General features: G+C 35.1%; 1 protein-coding gene across 1 annotated transcript in view; it reads right to left on the minus strand.

The window, feature by feature from the left end:
- The window catches only part of LOC121296172 (centrosomal protein of 89 kDa-like), a 105,926-nt gene that overhangs the window by 12,478 nt on the left and 75,876 nt on the right, over positions 1-17,572 (minus strand). Inside the window, exon 12 of the mRNA XM_041221444.1 lies at positions 9,726-9,895. Within this exon, the coding sequence (XP_041077378.1) occupies positions 9,726-9,895 (170 nt within the window). The remainder of the gene's footprint in view (positions 1-9,725; positions 9,896-17,572) is intronic.

Below are 17,572 nucleotides of genomic sequence, written 5' to 3' on the forward strand. Positions count from 1 at the left end.
TTACAACCTTTGGGGTAGATAAGATAGTACATTACTTTCCTGTAAGTGGTTTGATCTACTTTGAAATAAGCATCACTATAGGATAAATCGATGGTATGCATTAGGATTTCTTTTTTTTTTTTTTTTCCAGATTCTGCTAAGATTTCTACAGGGTATGCCTGATTAACCTGTTGCTGAAGTACTCCCAAATCCCAAACAACAATTTATATCACACTGATCGCTTAAGCCTTAAGGTAATTAATTTAAAGTCACAGAGTTTGTATACTGTGTTGTGCACTCCAAAACACATTCAAATCAATAAATATACAAGGTTGCTATCCTGGTTTTAGCAGGTTGTCTTATTTCAATATTTATAGAACGGTAAGACATGAGTTAACATAGTGGTCAATAATTTAATGTATAAAACAAAATAATTTTTAAAAAGTTTTTAATATAAGAGATTAGAGCCATTTGAATACAGGATTTCCAGACTTGGTTTGAGCTTTGAAAGCCACCATTGCTGTCTTGCCCCTGACAAAGACTGCACACTTATTTCAATGGTACTTCAGTCTATGCAAGCTACTGTACTGTATCACAGTACCAAGATGGCACTTGATTGATTCATATATAAACAGTACTTTTTAAATAATGCTTGTTGTTTTGGAATGCACCCTCATTGAGATGAATTGATCTAACTAATATGATAAACAATTGAACAATTTGTATATCCTGATGGATACTTTACAGCTTAACTCCTGTTGTATGTCTCTACTAACCATTTATTTATTTATGTATTTTTTGTACTGGCAAAATGAAGAAATAAAATGGTCATTCCTAACCTGAAAAGGTGACTAATCTACTGTGGTTTAGTAGTTTTCAGTATGCTTACAACATTTTCTCAGTCTGATATAAATCTGGTATAATTTGTCAGTTTTGATTTTGCCATTCATTCATAAATCTCTGGAAAACAGGCCATCTTCAACTCAGAATTTGATTGCTGGGTGGCTTTTGGAGAAAATATTAAAACTATAAAATGATTGTTTCTAACTTTAACAATATATTTTAATAATAAAAATAAAACTGCCATCTCTTACATGGTTATAATATAGAAACTTCACTGATATTAATAACATGCACATGTATACAACATTGAAAATAATACCAACCATGGCAGTCACCATTGTAGAAAACACCTGCAATGGTAGGAAAAATACTAGGAGGGCTGTGATTTACAACTTGACTATTTTATCAAATTCTGAACCGAGTAGACCGTCTCAACAGAGAGATAAAACAATCCTCACCTACAATTAATGACAAAGCACAGCAATGGTAATTTTCGACATAAACTACAATTGTTTGTGATTCAATAAACGATGAATGTCTGATGCCTTCCAGATGTCACCTCTATTTACATACAGCTAACAGAGTAATACATTAATTTGACTTTTGTTTTTACATGACGGCACAATTCTGAAAACAAATTTGGCTAGGTATGTTGCTGAAAGCGAACCACACGTACACAAGTGTCCATACCGCCGCTCTGTAGCAAAGCTCTAATTACTGCTCCAAGGCATATTTATTTATTTATTTTTAAATAGCCCGCTACACTAAAATGTCCTTTTCATCTCTCAGTCAGACATGTGGGTGAAAAGCAATTAGTGACCTTAGGGAACTAGCATGTTGTTGTCGTATGCAGGAATGAGTTTAAAGGCTAATTTGTTAATGACAGCAAAACAATACAGGTGCTCCAAGTGATACAGCTTGTTCTGTGAGGTGACAAACATGAGGAAAAGGTTGCAAAACCTTAACGCTTTAATAAGAGACTTAATTACAGTCTATTTTTGAGTCTTGAGTTCAGAATATATGCTGTACACACACAAAAGCACACACACAGTACATACACCTGCACTATATAAATGATCTTCATTCAACCATAGCATGGCAACTAGCATCTCCAGTGACGGCAACAAAGAGATTTATTTCAATCCTCAGTCGGACTCGAAGGAAAGGATATCAAGTCACAAATGCAGAAATGTCATCCCATGAGCAATTCTTCCAGCATCTTATTTCTTTTGAACGTTAACACCCAGGATAATTGCTATGACTTGGAGACACCCAGGCTCTCACCACCAACTGGAGGCATGTTCTGCAGTTTAAAAAAGTTTAAGTTTAAAAGTTGTCAAAGAGCAGGTCCTTAATTATGTCATAACTATCACCTGCAGTGTCAGTAATCTCAAGGGGCATTCATATAGTAACCCTCATAAAAGGTTTACCGTGGTATATTTGCACAGTACCTCAGCAGTTTCCCACTCTTTTACTATGAATGTACTTTTCTTTAATATGCTTTTTACAGAGCACATTTTTTTCCCATGTTTAAATTGCCAGCTCTAGTCATCATAAACACTAGCCAACTGAAAAGAGTTTCACATGCTTCAAATGGGCAATTCGTATCTTCAGTGTAACCACCGAAGTTTGAGCATAACAAGGCTCAGTTTTAATTGTTGAGTAGAACAGACAAAAAAACAAACAAACAAAAAACACAATCACTAACATTGGGTAACATAAAAATAACTGATCTGGAAAAAAAGACATGACTTTGTGCTCAATGATACATGTTTGTGTTACTCACTTAGAACCATCATATATTGTATTGTCTTGCTTTCCTGTTTTTTTCTGCTGACAACTACTCATCAGTTTTCCAGATGCAAAACCTAGTTTTGACTGACATTCAATAAGCAAATAGGAAATTATCATGAATAGTTCATGCAAAACTTAAGATCAGGTGAAAGGCTGACAATAACTATCTGTGGCATTCTTGAGCGCTCCCTAAACTAAACAGTGCTAATACCCTAGGATTCATGCCAACTGGAATAGAGATAGTTGTACAGTGCATGCATCACAGCAAGTAAAAGCCTATTACTTTCTTTACTACCTGGAAAACGATCAAACACAGGATGACCCATGGGCTAACTGTCTTGTAGGAAGCTTTGAAAGAAAAGGACACATTAATTATAGCAGTAGGATAGCTTAAGAATGTCAATGACAGGAAATGGAAAATAAGAAAGGCCACTGTTTTAATGGTGCAAAAACCAAGCCTTGGAAAACCATTTATTTTCTCTCGCTAGCCCACCAGTTTTTGTTTGCTGTCGATTAAATTGGGCACAACAGACTTCGACTTTGACTCTGTTGAAGCCCATGTATTCTGCCACATCTGATCTTAATACATCCATATATTCTAACACTCTTATGCTGAAGAATAACCTCACTAAAGGTGTGTGTGTGTGTGCCATGGCAAAAACAATCACTTTTACTGAATTGCAGTGATATACTGAACTGGTATATTATTTTTCAAAGCAGTCTTTGGAACAGGCTCTTCCCAAAAATGGCCCTTAGTTTATGGTGGTCTGCATTTTGTATAGGAACTGACAAAGGGCATTTTCCCTTTCAATGCATGCTGCAGGCTCAACCAGCTGTAATGAAGCACAACCTTCTATAGCGGTGCACAAGTGGCTCATAATTACTTATTACATTGTCAACACCTGCGCTATCTCAGCACACAGCTCGCTCCACTCAACTACTGACCCAGGAGGAGGTGGACATACACCCCTTCCTGTGGAGCGCGACATAAAACAAAAACATTGGAAAACATGAGACAAAAAAATAGACTACAAGTTTGGATAGGCGTTTCTCTAGATATATGTTTAAGATAATGTCTAGTGTGCTTTCATTAAATAAATGAAACACGATATGAAATCATAACAAGTATCTCATTTGGGCTATACAATGCCCCTTAATCTCAGAGGATAAATTAGTCCGGTTACATTAACAAGACAAATCTGAAAGTCTGAAAAAGAGTCGAAAATGTTTGCCATTGAATTTATTTATTTATTTATTTTTAGTATGACTAAAATCAGCACTATTTAGTGTTTAATATGTTTGATGAATCAATGAATAATCGTCACTGTAAGTAGGTGTAATTTATTTTTTCATTTAATAGTGTTAGGACTGTAGAGATGGGGCCCCTCATTTACAAAGTAAACCCTGTTTAACGTGTTCAAGGTATTAACACGCAGCAACCTGAAAGCTCACTCAGATTTTAATAATGGCACATACAGTACTAAAGGAAGGTAATTAATGGAATGTGTCAGTGTCTTCCACCAGGACAGCTGAGAGCCAAAGACACAATTTCAGCTTGAACATCCACATGGTTATATTTAGAAGAAGCCTTTTGCAAAGCATCATCTGTGTCTGCCCTATTGTGTTCCTCTCTTCCCCTGTCTCAGTGCAACTCTAACCCAAGAGTTACACACTGTGTTCAAACCTGGACTCAATTTTGTAGGCCCTTTAGCCTGCCATCATTTTCAATGTCTGCGCCAACCAAAGCCGATCACTTATTTTCACCCTTTCTGATGGCCTTTAACATCTGGTATCGAAATGAGGTCCGCTGTCTCAAAGACCTGTATATTGAAGGTACCTTTGCTGTAGATGCAGATGATACTATTTTATACTCATGTAATCCCTTTCCTTCCTTGGCAATCAATAATTTGCAAGCTGATTTTGATTCCTTTCAACAAGCCTTAATTAATCCAAAGCTTCTTTTAAATTCTGGTGAAACAAAAGATATGGTATTTTCTAAAGAATTAGCTTTAGTAACTTTAGATAACAAAGTTATTGAGATAGTTTATAACTATAAGTATCTGGGTATCTGGTTGGATAGTAATCTCAATTTAAAGGTCCATATTGATAATCTTGCCAAAAAAAATGAAATTCATGATAGACTTCTTTTATAGACTCTGATCTTGTTTTTCTGTGGTTAAAAAAAAAAAAAAAGTGCTAATTGATAGCATATTAAACCACAAATTGATTACACTATGTAACACAAATTTTGTTCCTGGGTAGTGTAGTCCTAAACTACTCACTTCTAAATCTTTTGTAGTCATTTTTGTATTACTTTAGCATAAATACATGTTAATTTGGATTCATATGTTGTTTTTTTCTGATTTTACGTGAACGAAAAGACACACATTTGCCCGTTTTCCCATTGGAAATAGTGATATTTTGAAATATCACTGTCCTGGTCACAAAAGCAAAGTTTGTGGGGAATAATAGCCATTTTCTATACTTTTGAGGCATAAGCAATTGGGAAATAACACTTACTACCCAGGAACAAAAAAAAAAAATTGTTACACGGTGTTATGGGGACACAGTCTATAGGTCTGCATCACCCTTAACATTAAGCAAACTGGATCCTATATATCATGCAGCCTTGTGATATATTACGAATTCAAGTTCTCCTAATTGTGTGTTATGTATGGTTGAAGCACTGGTATATTCTGTTATATAAGGCTATTCTTTGTAAATTACCTCCATATATAAATGAATACTTTATAGCCGCTTTTCTACAGTAATAGATCGTGTACATTTCTTTTTTTTATTTTACGGTTCCTAAAGTGCATACAGAGGCCTATTTTGCTTATTGGTCTTGGAATGATTTACAATCTAAATTAAAGTTGCAGTCCCGAATATCTTTAGTACAATTTAAGAGTAAACTGCACGATTATCTACTTGAGAGTTGTGCATGTTTTAAGTAGTTGAGTAGACTTGTTACTGTTTGTTACTATTTGATTGTCGATTGTTTCACTGATTGTATTATGATTTGTATCTGTGTTTTTGCACCGTGTTTTGTTGTGTTGCTGCTGCCTTGGCTAGGTCGCACTTGTAAAAGAGATTTTAATCTCAATGTCCTTACCTAGGAAAATGAAGGTTAAAACAAATGAAAAATCTAAAGTCTGAAAGAGTTGTTCAAATGAAGCAAAGTCATTTCTTTCGTTACATTCAAATTTGTGACTTTGCATGAAATAAGACTGCTGCTTTTCCCTAGCTCCCTCCTGAATCCCATATTGATCCTTTACTTAATTTCAATCATGGCTGTAGAGACATTGTATCAAATTTACGGCATTATTCGGTCTTTGCATTGCCCGTCCCTATCATCAATAAAAACTGCATGGGAGCAGGATATATTCCTTGAGTTTCCAAATGAAGTGTGGGACTCCATTCCCAGTAGAATACACTCCTTGTTAATTTGAGCCCAGCTTGGGTTGATACAATTCTATATGGTCAGGACTGGATAAAATCTATCCAGAAACGCACCTGATCTGTGACTGGTGCAAACAAGAACCTGCCTCACTCATACATATGTATTGGACCGGTCACAGGCTAGCTCCATGCTTGTCAACTTTTTAAAGTACCCATCAATCTTTGCCACTTACAGCTCTCTTTGGTGTTGTGCCCAGTGATACTTTCTTAAAGTTAAAATCTGACATCCTGGTCTTTGCCACCTTGTTGGCAAGATGCCTGATTTTGATGGTCTTGAAGCAAGTGCCCCCCCCCCCCCCCCCCCCCCCCCCCCCCCCCCCCCCCCCCCCCCCCCCCCCCCCCCCCCCCCCCCCCCCCCCGGCCTCTCATGTACACTGGGTTAGGGATCTTCTATGTTTTCTGATACAGGGAAAAATTCTTCAATATGGCAACCATTTCTGCTGTATGTTGACCAACTCAGGTTGACTTCAATCCCACAATCTTGCAATCTACTGTTATTGAAAAGCGGGACTCTGTCTCTCTGTTCTTCTCTTATCTTTTCTTCCTTCTCTTTTTTGTTTCCCTTGAGATAAGCTTCTTTTTCATCTGTCATTGATTGCTATTGTTATATATTTATGAAAATGCAATAAACATATTTAAATACAATGCACTGGAATAAAGGTTCAGTAAATTTGGCTTTGCTAAATTATCTTTTAATAAAATACAGTCAATTGTGATTTATGTTTTTTTTCGTATTTGATGCATTGGTGTTTTTATAGATGTGTGTACAGATGAATTAATTTTATTATATTCTGTTTTTCTGAAAACTGGAAAAGCAATAAACAGACATGAATTTTCTTCCATAACCTTTAGACTAGAAGTTTTTAGAAGTTGTTAGAGGTGCATAACAACATTCTTTCTCTAATTGTTTTTCTCTTGTTTCCCAGAGTTTGCTGGACAGGAATATTTAACTTTATTATTTAACTAATATTGAATTGTATATGTTTACTCTCTCCTGAAATACTGTGCCCACTCCCAGCATTACTGTTTACTGTATATGTAAATTAAGAACAGACATTGTGTGAGAATAAACAGATATAAAATATTATACAAAGGGGGTATAAAGCATTTCTTTAATGAAAAACAGCATATACAAGGAATATGTTTCTTAATTTTTTTCATACTGAAAACAGAAAAAAGGCATAGATATTACATTTATTGGCACCCCTTGAAAATAGGTTACACACACAGTGACTCTGAATACATATTGATGTTTAACAGCTGTCAAAACCACGTGGAAGCTACCAACTTGGCAGTAAGCGAAATGTTTCTGTAAAAATTGTTCACAAAGCATAAGTCTGGTCAACTCTAAAAACATTTCTTGCTGGGCTTCCATTTTTTTAAATTTTTATAACATACTGAATACAGTCGTACTGCATTACCTTGACAACTATGCCAATCACCACAGTGACAACAGTACTCATGTAAATAAAATAGATTTGGACCCTATTTCCATTCTGTTTGAACCAGTACAATGTTTGCATGTTTGAGCAGATAATTTAAAATACAGAGTTGTTTTGCTAGTGGTATTACACAACATTGTTTTTAGGCCTTCACCATTGTACTGAGCAGAAACTGACTCGGTGCTTCTTTATTTTGGTATCTGCCTCAGGAAGGTTTAAGCCCCCTTGAGCGACTCCCAACATGAACAGAAGTCTTGTTTTTCGATCCCTGAGAGAGTAATCTTCACCCTACCGGAAAACAGCCCCCTCCCACTAAGGATAAAGATCTGGAAAAATCACCACAGGTCCTTTGAAGAGAGTGCAAACAATGGTAACAGTAGAACACTTAATTGTACTGTAATATTTGTTGTATACAACTGTAACTGTATAATAATAATAATAATAGGCCCATTCATCCCGTCACTCAAAATTAGAGCTACTATCAGTATGATGGAAAAGCTGATAACCATCAGGTATATGAACAGTATTTACAGTATAGAATAGATAATGGCAATGGATAGTTTAATGACAAATTGGATCAGTGCCATAGAAGAACTAGATTTTATTAGGTAAGCAAAGGAGTACAAGGTAAGGTTATTAGTAAGTGGAATAATTTGTTTGTCCTCCAGATACATGTAAATACATAAGTGCAACATGCGAACAGAAATTGAGACACCTCCATATGTCTTCTCAATGTGATACTTGCAATAGTTCATCATAAGTGGTTTTCTAGATGAATGCAAAAATGTGCGACATACAGATGTACAGGACACACTCATGTATCCCCAGAATCTAATACTCCCAATATCTTATGCTAATTTTAATTACCTAGTTTCATTATAATTGCAAGAACATTTCAGATCCATGAAAAATATAGTGTAACATACAGTACATACGTGCAGAAGACTGCCTCCACTATATCCCCGTCACCTGGGATTCTACTGCCTGCAGGGGATAATGCGGCCCCATATCTTTAGGCTGACCTGTGCTTCTTGATTCTAAATTCTAAAGTCTGTTTCCAAGATTCATTACTGGCTCACCTCGATTCAGTGCCACACCTTTCCATAATCAAGACAAGCACAGGGCACTTTTCATCAACTATAACATATAACAAAATATAATATAAATATGTACTGTACAACAAATATCAAGTTATACCATAAATCTTGAAACAGGTTTAACATGCTTTGAAACATCTAAAAAGGTATACATATTTTATTATAAAAACTAACAAGAAGTTGTTTCTCATTTGTTAATGTAATATCAGTGTTTTGCACTTTTGCAGTCAGACACATGCAACACATACACAATCTATATATTTGGTGAAAAGTGTCAATTAAGTTGACATTTTCTGCTTGTCATTAATTGTGTCGTAATGAACAAAGTTAATTCTGTTTAATGGCCCTGCATTCACCAAATGCAGCAAGAATTGTGCTGTATTTCGTGACTGCAGACGACACACTGTTTGAGTTCCAGTCTATTTTTTTATACTTTTTTTTTGCAAAACATGATTCATTAAATGAATGCTTGAATACTCCAATCCTTCTGGTTCCATTCACATTGACAATAGAGCTGACCTGAGCAGGCTGTTACACAGAAACACAAATCTGTTAAGTCAGTATCATAGACAAATCTCCTGTACCCAACACTGAATTATTATTATTATTATTATTATTATTATTATTATTATTATTATTATTATTCTTTTTTTTTCATCTCTTTATTTCCTTCTAGCAAAAGAACAGTCCTGGAACATCTTCCAGGCATGGTGTACATTCTCATTTTTAACCTCTTCTGTAAGCCAATTGCACATTCTTAACAGTTATTGTTTTTATTTTCTTTTAGTTTAATCAGAAAATTAAATTAGGAATATATCTATTTTGATGACATGCTTCCCAGATTTTCACTATAAGGATCATATTTTGATACAGCTGATACAGTATTTTCACATGAAAAAATAAACCTTCCTAAATATATTAAAACAAAACAAGATAAAACTGAAACATAGGGCCTGAATATTGTTTGCTGACACTTTTAATATCAACAATGAACTGCACCAGCAAAGCAACAGCAGCAGCAGAAGGGAGTCTGCTGGAGAGCAACAGCCCCTCCCTTCCATCAGTCTCTTCTTGTCTCTAATTGGTTTATTTGGGCTGTGACTGGCTTTACCTTTTCTGCTGCAGCACTTCGTCGAGCAATTCCTGCTTGTCTCGCAACAGCCTCTGGAGGTGCTTGATTTCTCTCTGGTAGGAGTCTGTCTTCCCAGCAAAGCCCTCCTCCTGCTCCAGTAGTCTGTGTCCCATGTCTCCCAGCTTAGCTGCGGCTTTCTTTTTGTACACCTGTGAGAGTTAAGAGTGGCAGAACATGCTGTGGTTACTGGAAAGAATGATGGCTGCTGCTAACTGGCTTTAAAACAGGCTGCAGGGCTGACTAGCCACACACACACACTGGAATACAGGTGGAATCAGATGACCAGACTCAGGCATGTATAGGTAAGCAATCACTGCTAACTTATTTATTTATTTATTTATTTATTTATTTATTTATTTTAAAATGTGTTTTTCTGTAATCTGTAATGATTTTTACAATACCTTATAATACTTTGTTTTTATTGGTTAACAGGATTTGTCTTAGATATAGTTTTGGCATACTTTACCATACTCTACTTTGATTAAGTGAAATGCAAAGCATATAAAGGGGCAATATCAACACAAGTGAATTATAGTAATATTGCTCAACTTTTGCGTTGAAACTGTGGCAGTCCACAGATCATACACTGCCTAAGTAGTCATGCAATATATACTTAAAAAGGCCCACAGTTCTGTTCATCTTTACACACTATAATAAAATCCCTCTGTGTCTGCAGATTTCATTCAGAAATCAGGAACTTTAACCTGTTTTTGTTTTTTTCTGCTTGAATTCCCTCAAAAACAGTTTAGCTCCTTCCTCACCAAAAGAAACCTGCTTGCCTCTTAAATAGCCAAGATAGGTTTGCTCTTTTTTCTAACTGCAGCAACAGGAGGGTACAAATCTTAAAATCTTCAATAGCTCAAGAATCAAGTTAAAAAGGAAGCAGTATACTTTTAAAGAACAACTTATATACAAACATATACACCTGTATATTACTAGTATAGATTGCCTACATTAGTACAGAATATATCTTAGCATACTAATATGGGCTGGAATCTAAAAGCAGTCCCAAGATGATTTCACAGATGACATCATGAGGTAATGAAACACCTTTTAACGATGTTAATAATGGAATGGGGTTCTGTTTCATGTGTTTGTTCTTGTTTCAGTGCTAGTGCCTTCGTTTTTATGTTCAGATTTGGTAATTCACCAGGTACTTGTCTTATACAGCAATTGGTAGCAAGTTCCAACTACCGATACCCTGTTTTAGAGTCATGTGGTTATATTGACAACAGCTTAATCCAATGAGCAATTTAAGTGTTGTTGTGAAGACAGGGCTACTGAAGTCTGTCTCCATTGCCCCTTTTACCTTGTCAAGTCATTTATCAACAATATAAGGATTGCAATCATTTAAAATAAAAAACACATTTTCTACCAGGGGTGCGATAGTTTTAATTTTCAGAAAGAGAAATGTTTGATATGTTGGTAATAAAGCCAATTACAGTATAAGTAAACCAACATTAGAATTATAGGTACTGTTTAATTGATATTTAAATTGATATTTAAAATATATATATATATGATTGTACCTGGTGTCTGCCTTAAAAATCAAGTGTCCTAACCTACTCCATTGAAGCAGTAAACGTATATTTAGTTACAATACTTAAATCTTAAGCTTAGGTGACTAAGATATTTAGTGCTGAGTTTTAAACTTGCATACTATACTGTTTGTTAGCTATGTGCTTCATACAGACTGGAAGGTGTTGGTCAATTTGTCGATTAGTCTGCAATCAGACTGTCTCACCACAATACATGCTGGCAATGCAAATACTTGTGATTTATCAATTGTAAAACATATCTTTTGAAGAAGCCATACTGTAGGATTAAACAATGCAATAATTGAGAGAGAGCAAGAGAGAGAGAGAGAGAAAGAGAGAGAGAGAGAGAGAGAGAGAGAGAAGGAGAGAGATATTTTCAATTGGCTGAGCAATTCCTTGGGACAAATTGCATTTAGTTTTTGGTACATAATTCTGTGGGTTTTGATTTAATTTGTTTGTTTAAATGGATACACTGGAAGAAACGGGCTGTTGATGAATGTATGGTGGTCAGGAGAGGCTATGGGGAGAGAATGAAGAAGGAAAGAAAGAAAGAAAGAAAGAAAAAGAAAGAAAGAAAGAAAGAAAGAAAGAAAATCTCCCTTATAGCACATTTTTTTGCTTGGGGGCCCTGGTAGATTTTTATCTAAATTACATATCTTGATCTGTTGAATATCAAGAGACTCCGCAGACAGAAAGAATAGCAATCTGTGTTTATACTCAACGTGATTATCATTATCACTTCAGACATGCAATCAGGTCAATGCTTTCACACATTCTTGCATAAAAACAAACCCATTCATTCAGGAGGTCGTTAATCTCTGAATTCCCACTTTCCAGAGGTTTCAGTCTGAGTCCTCTGCTTTGGCAGTGTAGAGATGAGTCTACCCTGTCTGGACAGACTTCAAACCACATAAACATGAGTCCTAGAGAGAAAAGCAAATCGGCTCAGGCAGTTCTTAGCAAGACAATGCTGCCGGATTGAACACTGCAGTCTTTACAGGAAATTACAAGGCTGTGTTTGTAGATGGAAGAAGAAAAAGTTGGCGCTAACAAGTGAACAATTAATTTCAAGTAATGCTGTAAGGGAATAACCCTACTTCACAGAAAACTGATCCGTGGTTTGACACCAATTCATTATCCACTCAGACCCAGGATCGGATCTTCATGTTCAACACATTAGGTCCCTCCGAGAAATATTTATGATTCCTACTGTCACAGTAATCATTTGGTAAGAACAGTCAGTCAAGACATTTTCTTTTGTGTCAAAAAAGTACGACTTATTAAATACTTTCACTGGTGGCTTCAATTGTCATAAATCCTTGGACTGGCACATGCATTATAATGCTCTCTTTTTTTCCCCAGAGGTAAGACAGTAACAGAATAGACAAGGTTAACAGTATTGTGTGCACTTTGGTCTTTTTGATTCCAGTATATTACATAAATTACACTTCTATTTATTAGGCTCTCGTTGCAATATAATTATATATATATATATATCATATATATATATATATATATATATATATATAATATATATATATTAGCCGTGGTAACCTGAGAATTACTCGGGGTACCTCTTTTATTATACTTTTATTGAAACTTTTTTTTATTTTTGTTTACTTTAACATGCAAATGCTGCAGATAAACTACTGCATACTGGTACCTTTGCTGTAGACCACATGGTCCGATACAGATCGGCCATTGGAGTAAGGTTGAATTACAACTCATTATGAGATTATTGTATGTACTAGAAAACAGCAGAAACAATTCATCTATGTAAAATACAAGCAAACAATTTGCAATCTGGGTACTGAACTGGGAACCTCCTGGTAACAAGCCCCTTTCTTTTAACCACTGGATCACCATGCCTACCTAATAACAATGCAACTTTTATTTTTTTTCCAAGAGGAAAATGTTGCATCTAAAACACTGAAGTATTCATTTGAATTAGAAAATTAAGCATACATTTTCTGTTCTGATTTTTTCTGGTGTTTTTGCTTTCGGTAAATGTCCTATGCCAGGGCTAGATAAACACAAGGGGCACCCTTTAAAATGTTTAGCGCTGTACCACGGGTATACAATAACAGATTTCTAATGCCAGATGGCAAACGGCTATCCAATGAGCTGTGTATGTTTATTTTGAATATATGAAACTTGAAAAGATGTCATGTCACAGTCAGGGTGGTTTATCTATTTGTAAGGGAAGCCAAAATAAAGCACAGAGCTTTTACAGTCACGTCTAATTCTGTGGAATTACAGCATCTTTTTACTTAAGGGAAAGCAGCATCAAAACAGCCAAATGTTAAACCAAAGAGTCCTGGGTCTGTATTAATTAGTTTTTGTTGCAGAGTAAGGTTGGAACTTTTTTTTTTTCCAGATGGCAAAAGCTAAACGATACTAAATCTAGCAGAGCAGGACCCCTTATCTAAACTGCCCTCTTATTTGAACTGTGAATTTCTCACTAAATCTAAACTGACTTTCCTGTGAAAACAAACTACACATTCTGCTGAAATGTACAGAATACATCAATGTAGAAAACTGAAAGATAAACATTTGGTCCCGATAGCTCAAACATAGTGAAGACAACTTTTTTGTCACATGTCAGCAACCAAACAGATACATTTTAAATGCACTATATATGTATTCAAACTTGAACACGAATATAGAATATTTTTGCATAATACATTACAAACCAGCATCTCTATTTACAGAAACCAAAAAGCAATTTAGCAGCCCATATTAGGCTCTGCCACCATTACTAAAACATACAGTAACTCTGTTAGGGGAATGATTTACAAAGCAAAATTGACTCTGGAGAGACATAGAGACCCCCTTAATGCCATCAACATAGCTAATGCCAAGTACTGGATTTGCATTGTTTTCAGACAACCAGTACAATGTGTAACAGCATAACCTTCTTAGAAAAATGAGAACAGATAGACAGTGTTACTTTGAATCTGCTGCAGTTCCCTTAAATACTGCTTTTTTTTTCAAATAAAGTACAGGTTCCGTAATAACTGGGAGTGATTTTATCTACATGTATAGAATGTTATTGTTGCAACTTGTGCTTTGATATCTAACATACGTTAACCTAGATCTAGTAAGTTAAAAAAAAAAAAAAAAAAAAAAACTCTTACAAAAGCAATGGATGACAGGTTAGAATTATGAAATGATTTCATTAGCTACAGTATAATCCTTCCAATTTCAATTTGATTTGCCTTTCAGGAGGTGTTCTGGGTTTTTTTTGGCTTTCATTTAGCTTTGTTTTTTTGTATGGTAGTAAAGCAAAAACATCATTAGCCTTTTTTTTTTAAATCTTATTTAATTTACCATTTATTTCCAGTGCATTATATGTTCATTATTTTTAATGGACAAGCACTATATTAAAACAGATGGGTATTTTCATTATGCATTTTCAAAACCAGTGAGAAAGCACAAATGTGAAAAACCTGCATAGCCACATCTGTTGCAGTTTGAAAAGCAACAGCAGAAACTGCCCATTATTATGTAAAACAAGCATTAACCTTCATATGAGAATCGGCGAACAAGCAGAGATATGTTCCTGTTTACCTAATGAAGATGACTGGCCTGACCTGCATTACCATCCATACTTCAGAAATAGGTGGTGGGCTGGCAGGCTGCAAGAAGCTAGATGCATGTGTTCTTTAAATATGACAGATGCATGAGAATCAGTCATTGTGGTTTTTAGATGTTATCTGATGGCGTTGAGGCCTGATGAGCATGAGAGCTATATATCCTCCCTCACCCCTCCCCTAAGTATGTTTTATTGGAACACAAGTTATTTTAAATTACTGGGTTAAGCTTAGAAAATGAGAAACTCAAGTATTTTATAATAAATGTGCTTTAAGGACTTTTTAATTTTATGAAATGATAACAATCTCTAACTTTTCAATAAAATAAATATTGTTGATATGTTTGTCAAAGAAATTTCATTAAGTATTGCAAGTGGCTGGTTTCACTGACGCACATTAGCTCTGATCTGGAACTAAAGTAGCACTAGATAATCCCGGATGGGTGCTAATCAGGCTAGGTGAAGCAAGCAGGGTTTTATAGATATGGACATAACAATCTGAAAGCAAGTTTAGTTTATTAAAACTAAAAAACTGACAAAATAGTGGCATAGATTAAAAAAAGAGAAATAAGGTTAAGACTAAAACTGTTTTTGTAACCCTTAAACATGTTGCTTGTTTAAACACAACATTAGGTTTGTTGCAGGAATCAGTGATTTAAAATGTTCCAAATAATACAGTACTTGCAAACTCAAACTCCAATAATAAGTAACCAGCGTTAATGTTACTGATGCTAAAAATATTCAATAATACGTATTTCAAAGCCTTGGTTGTCAGTCTTTTAACCGAGTTCCAACCAAGATCACATGTTCACATTAAACAAACATGTACACATTTTAAACACTAAGCCCTATTATCGTGGGATGACATTTTTATTTCACAAACAGTAGAAACATATTGCCTGTTAAATCAATAAAATGAAAAATTAAGCATCAGAAAAGCTTTTCAAAACAGGTTCTAAAACCAATACTCTATCAAAGTGCAAAGCTCTTCTCAAACTTTAATGAAAATCTGACACTACAGTAATTGAAATAGGGGTGGTCTCCCTAGGTAACCAGAACATGGCTTAGGGCTGTTGCAGACCTTTTCTCCGTCAGGAATAGAAAAGCAAAAATGCAAAAAAAAAAAAGAAACTTAATGCATGTCTTTTATATGTCAGGCAGAAAATATACTGGTGCAAATGATCTTCCACGTAGCTGACAATCAATAATTCATTTTACATTCCCTGCTAAAAAGCACTGGAACAGATACATGCAGAATGACTAGAGATGGGGCATATATTGCCTCTGAATGAACAGATTATTAGAGCAGAATGGTTACTTAAAAAATTGATAAAAAAAAAAAAACATCAAAAGTCTTGATAGTACTGGATGTGTAGCTACATCAGAAAAAAAGTTGTAACAAATAAAATAAATATTTGTATGCTGTAGTAGGAAGCACTGATTTAGTTTTACACTGATTGATGTTTGTACGCATCCGTTTTAAGTCAAATTAATTTAGTTTGTATTTGTTATAGAATGAAATTCAAATGTAACAAAGACATTTCAGTTGAAGTATTCATGGTTTTTGTTCTCTCATTACATAGACACGTTGCTTGGGACATGTCGTAATGCGAATGGCTTTAAGGGCTGTAAATATTGATGGATGGTTACACATCCCTCCATAACAATTTATATTCCTTGTCATGTCAAATCAGTGCTGTTCTCGCAGGTCAAGGTGGATTTTCATGCTATTGACAGCTTTAGAAGGCATTGCCAATTCTTTTGTTTAGCTTTGCATATTGTATTTCACTTTAACACAGCAGTGTTTAGATCATGCAAATTCAAAATGACAACTAAAAATCAAGCCACATGTCCCAGGAATATATCATTTAGTCGTTCTGATATTCATTTTAATCTGATGTGTTACATCTCAACATGCATTTTGAATGTAACGAGTGTTAAAATACGTATTGAACTGCAAGCACACTGTTAATTACTGTTGATCAAAAGGTTAGCTAAGCTTCCAGTTTTCCACATTCAGTTCACTCACCCTATGTTTTTATTTTGTTTAAAAAATTGGTTGACTTGTTTAAAAACGAGTTTGTTTCAGTTGAAACAGTAGATCAAAATCAGCTCTATTTATATAATCAATCCCACTTATATCCATTGATTTTTGCTTAGCTATATTTGGAAGCTAAAAACAGTTATTACATTAATGTATAATCTTTGGGGTATTTCTAGTAAAATGGGAATTAAAAGGCCCATCACATCATTTATTTAAGAAATAGACAGCACGGAGAGTGAAAGATGTTGGTTGTTGCATGTTCTGAAATTTTTTAAACTGCCTTTTTTTACGAAAGATAAAGCAGTGCAGCTTTCTTTCCTTGACTGCCTCTTTTCAATTCTGTTTAATACAAGCTAAGACATCCTTTTTTACTACAAACTGTGAGACAGGTGAATGAATGTCACAGGGCTCATTATTTCTGATGGGGTCCAATAAGTACAGAGCATCTTGGCAGAGAGAGCTGCTTTATAGCATTGTACTGTACCTTCATAGAAGTTTCAAAATACCATCAATGCACAGAAAAGGTTATTAAAGTATTAATAGGAAATTAATTTAATTAACTTGTTTTTACTGGAGCGGCACTCAATCCAATAATTCTAATAGAAATTGGAATTCCTGCATTGTGCGGTATTTTACCCTCGTATTTGAAATC

Source organism: Polyodon spathula, chromosome 21 (assembly GCF_017654505.1).
Source record: "Polyodon spathula isolate WHYD16114869_AA chromosome 21, ASM1765450v1, whole genome shotgun sequence".
Taxonomy (NCBI): domain Eukaryota; kingdom Metazoa; phylum Chordata; class Actinopteri; order Acipenseriformes; family Polyodontidae; genus Polyodon; species Polyodon spathula.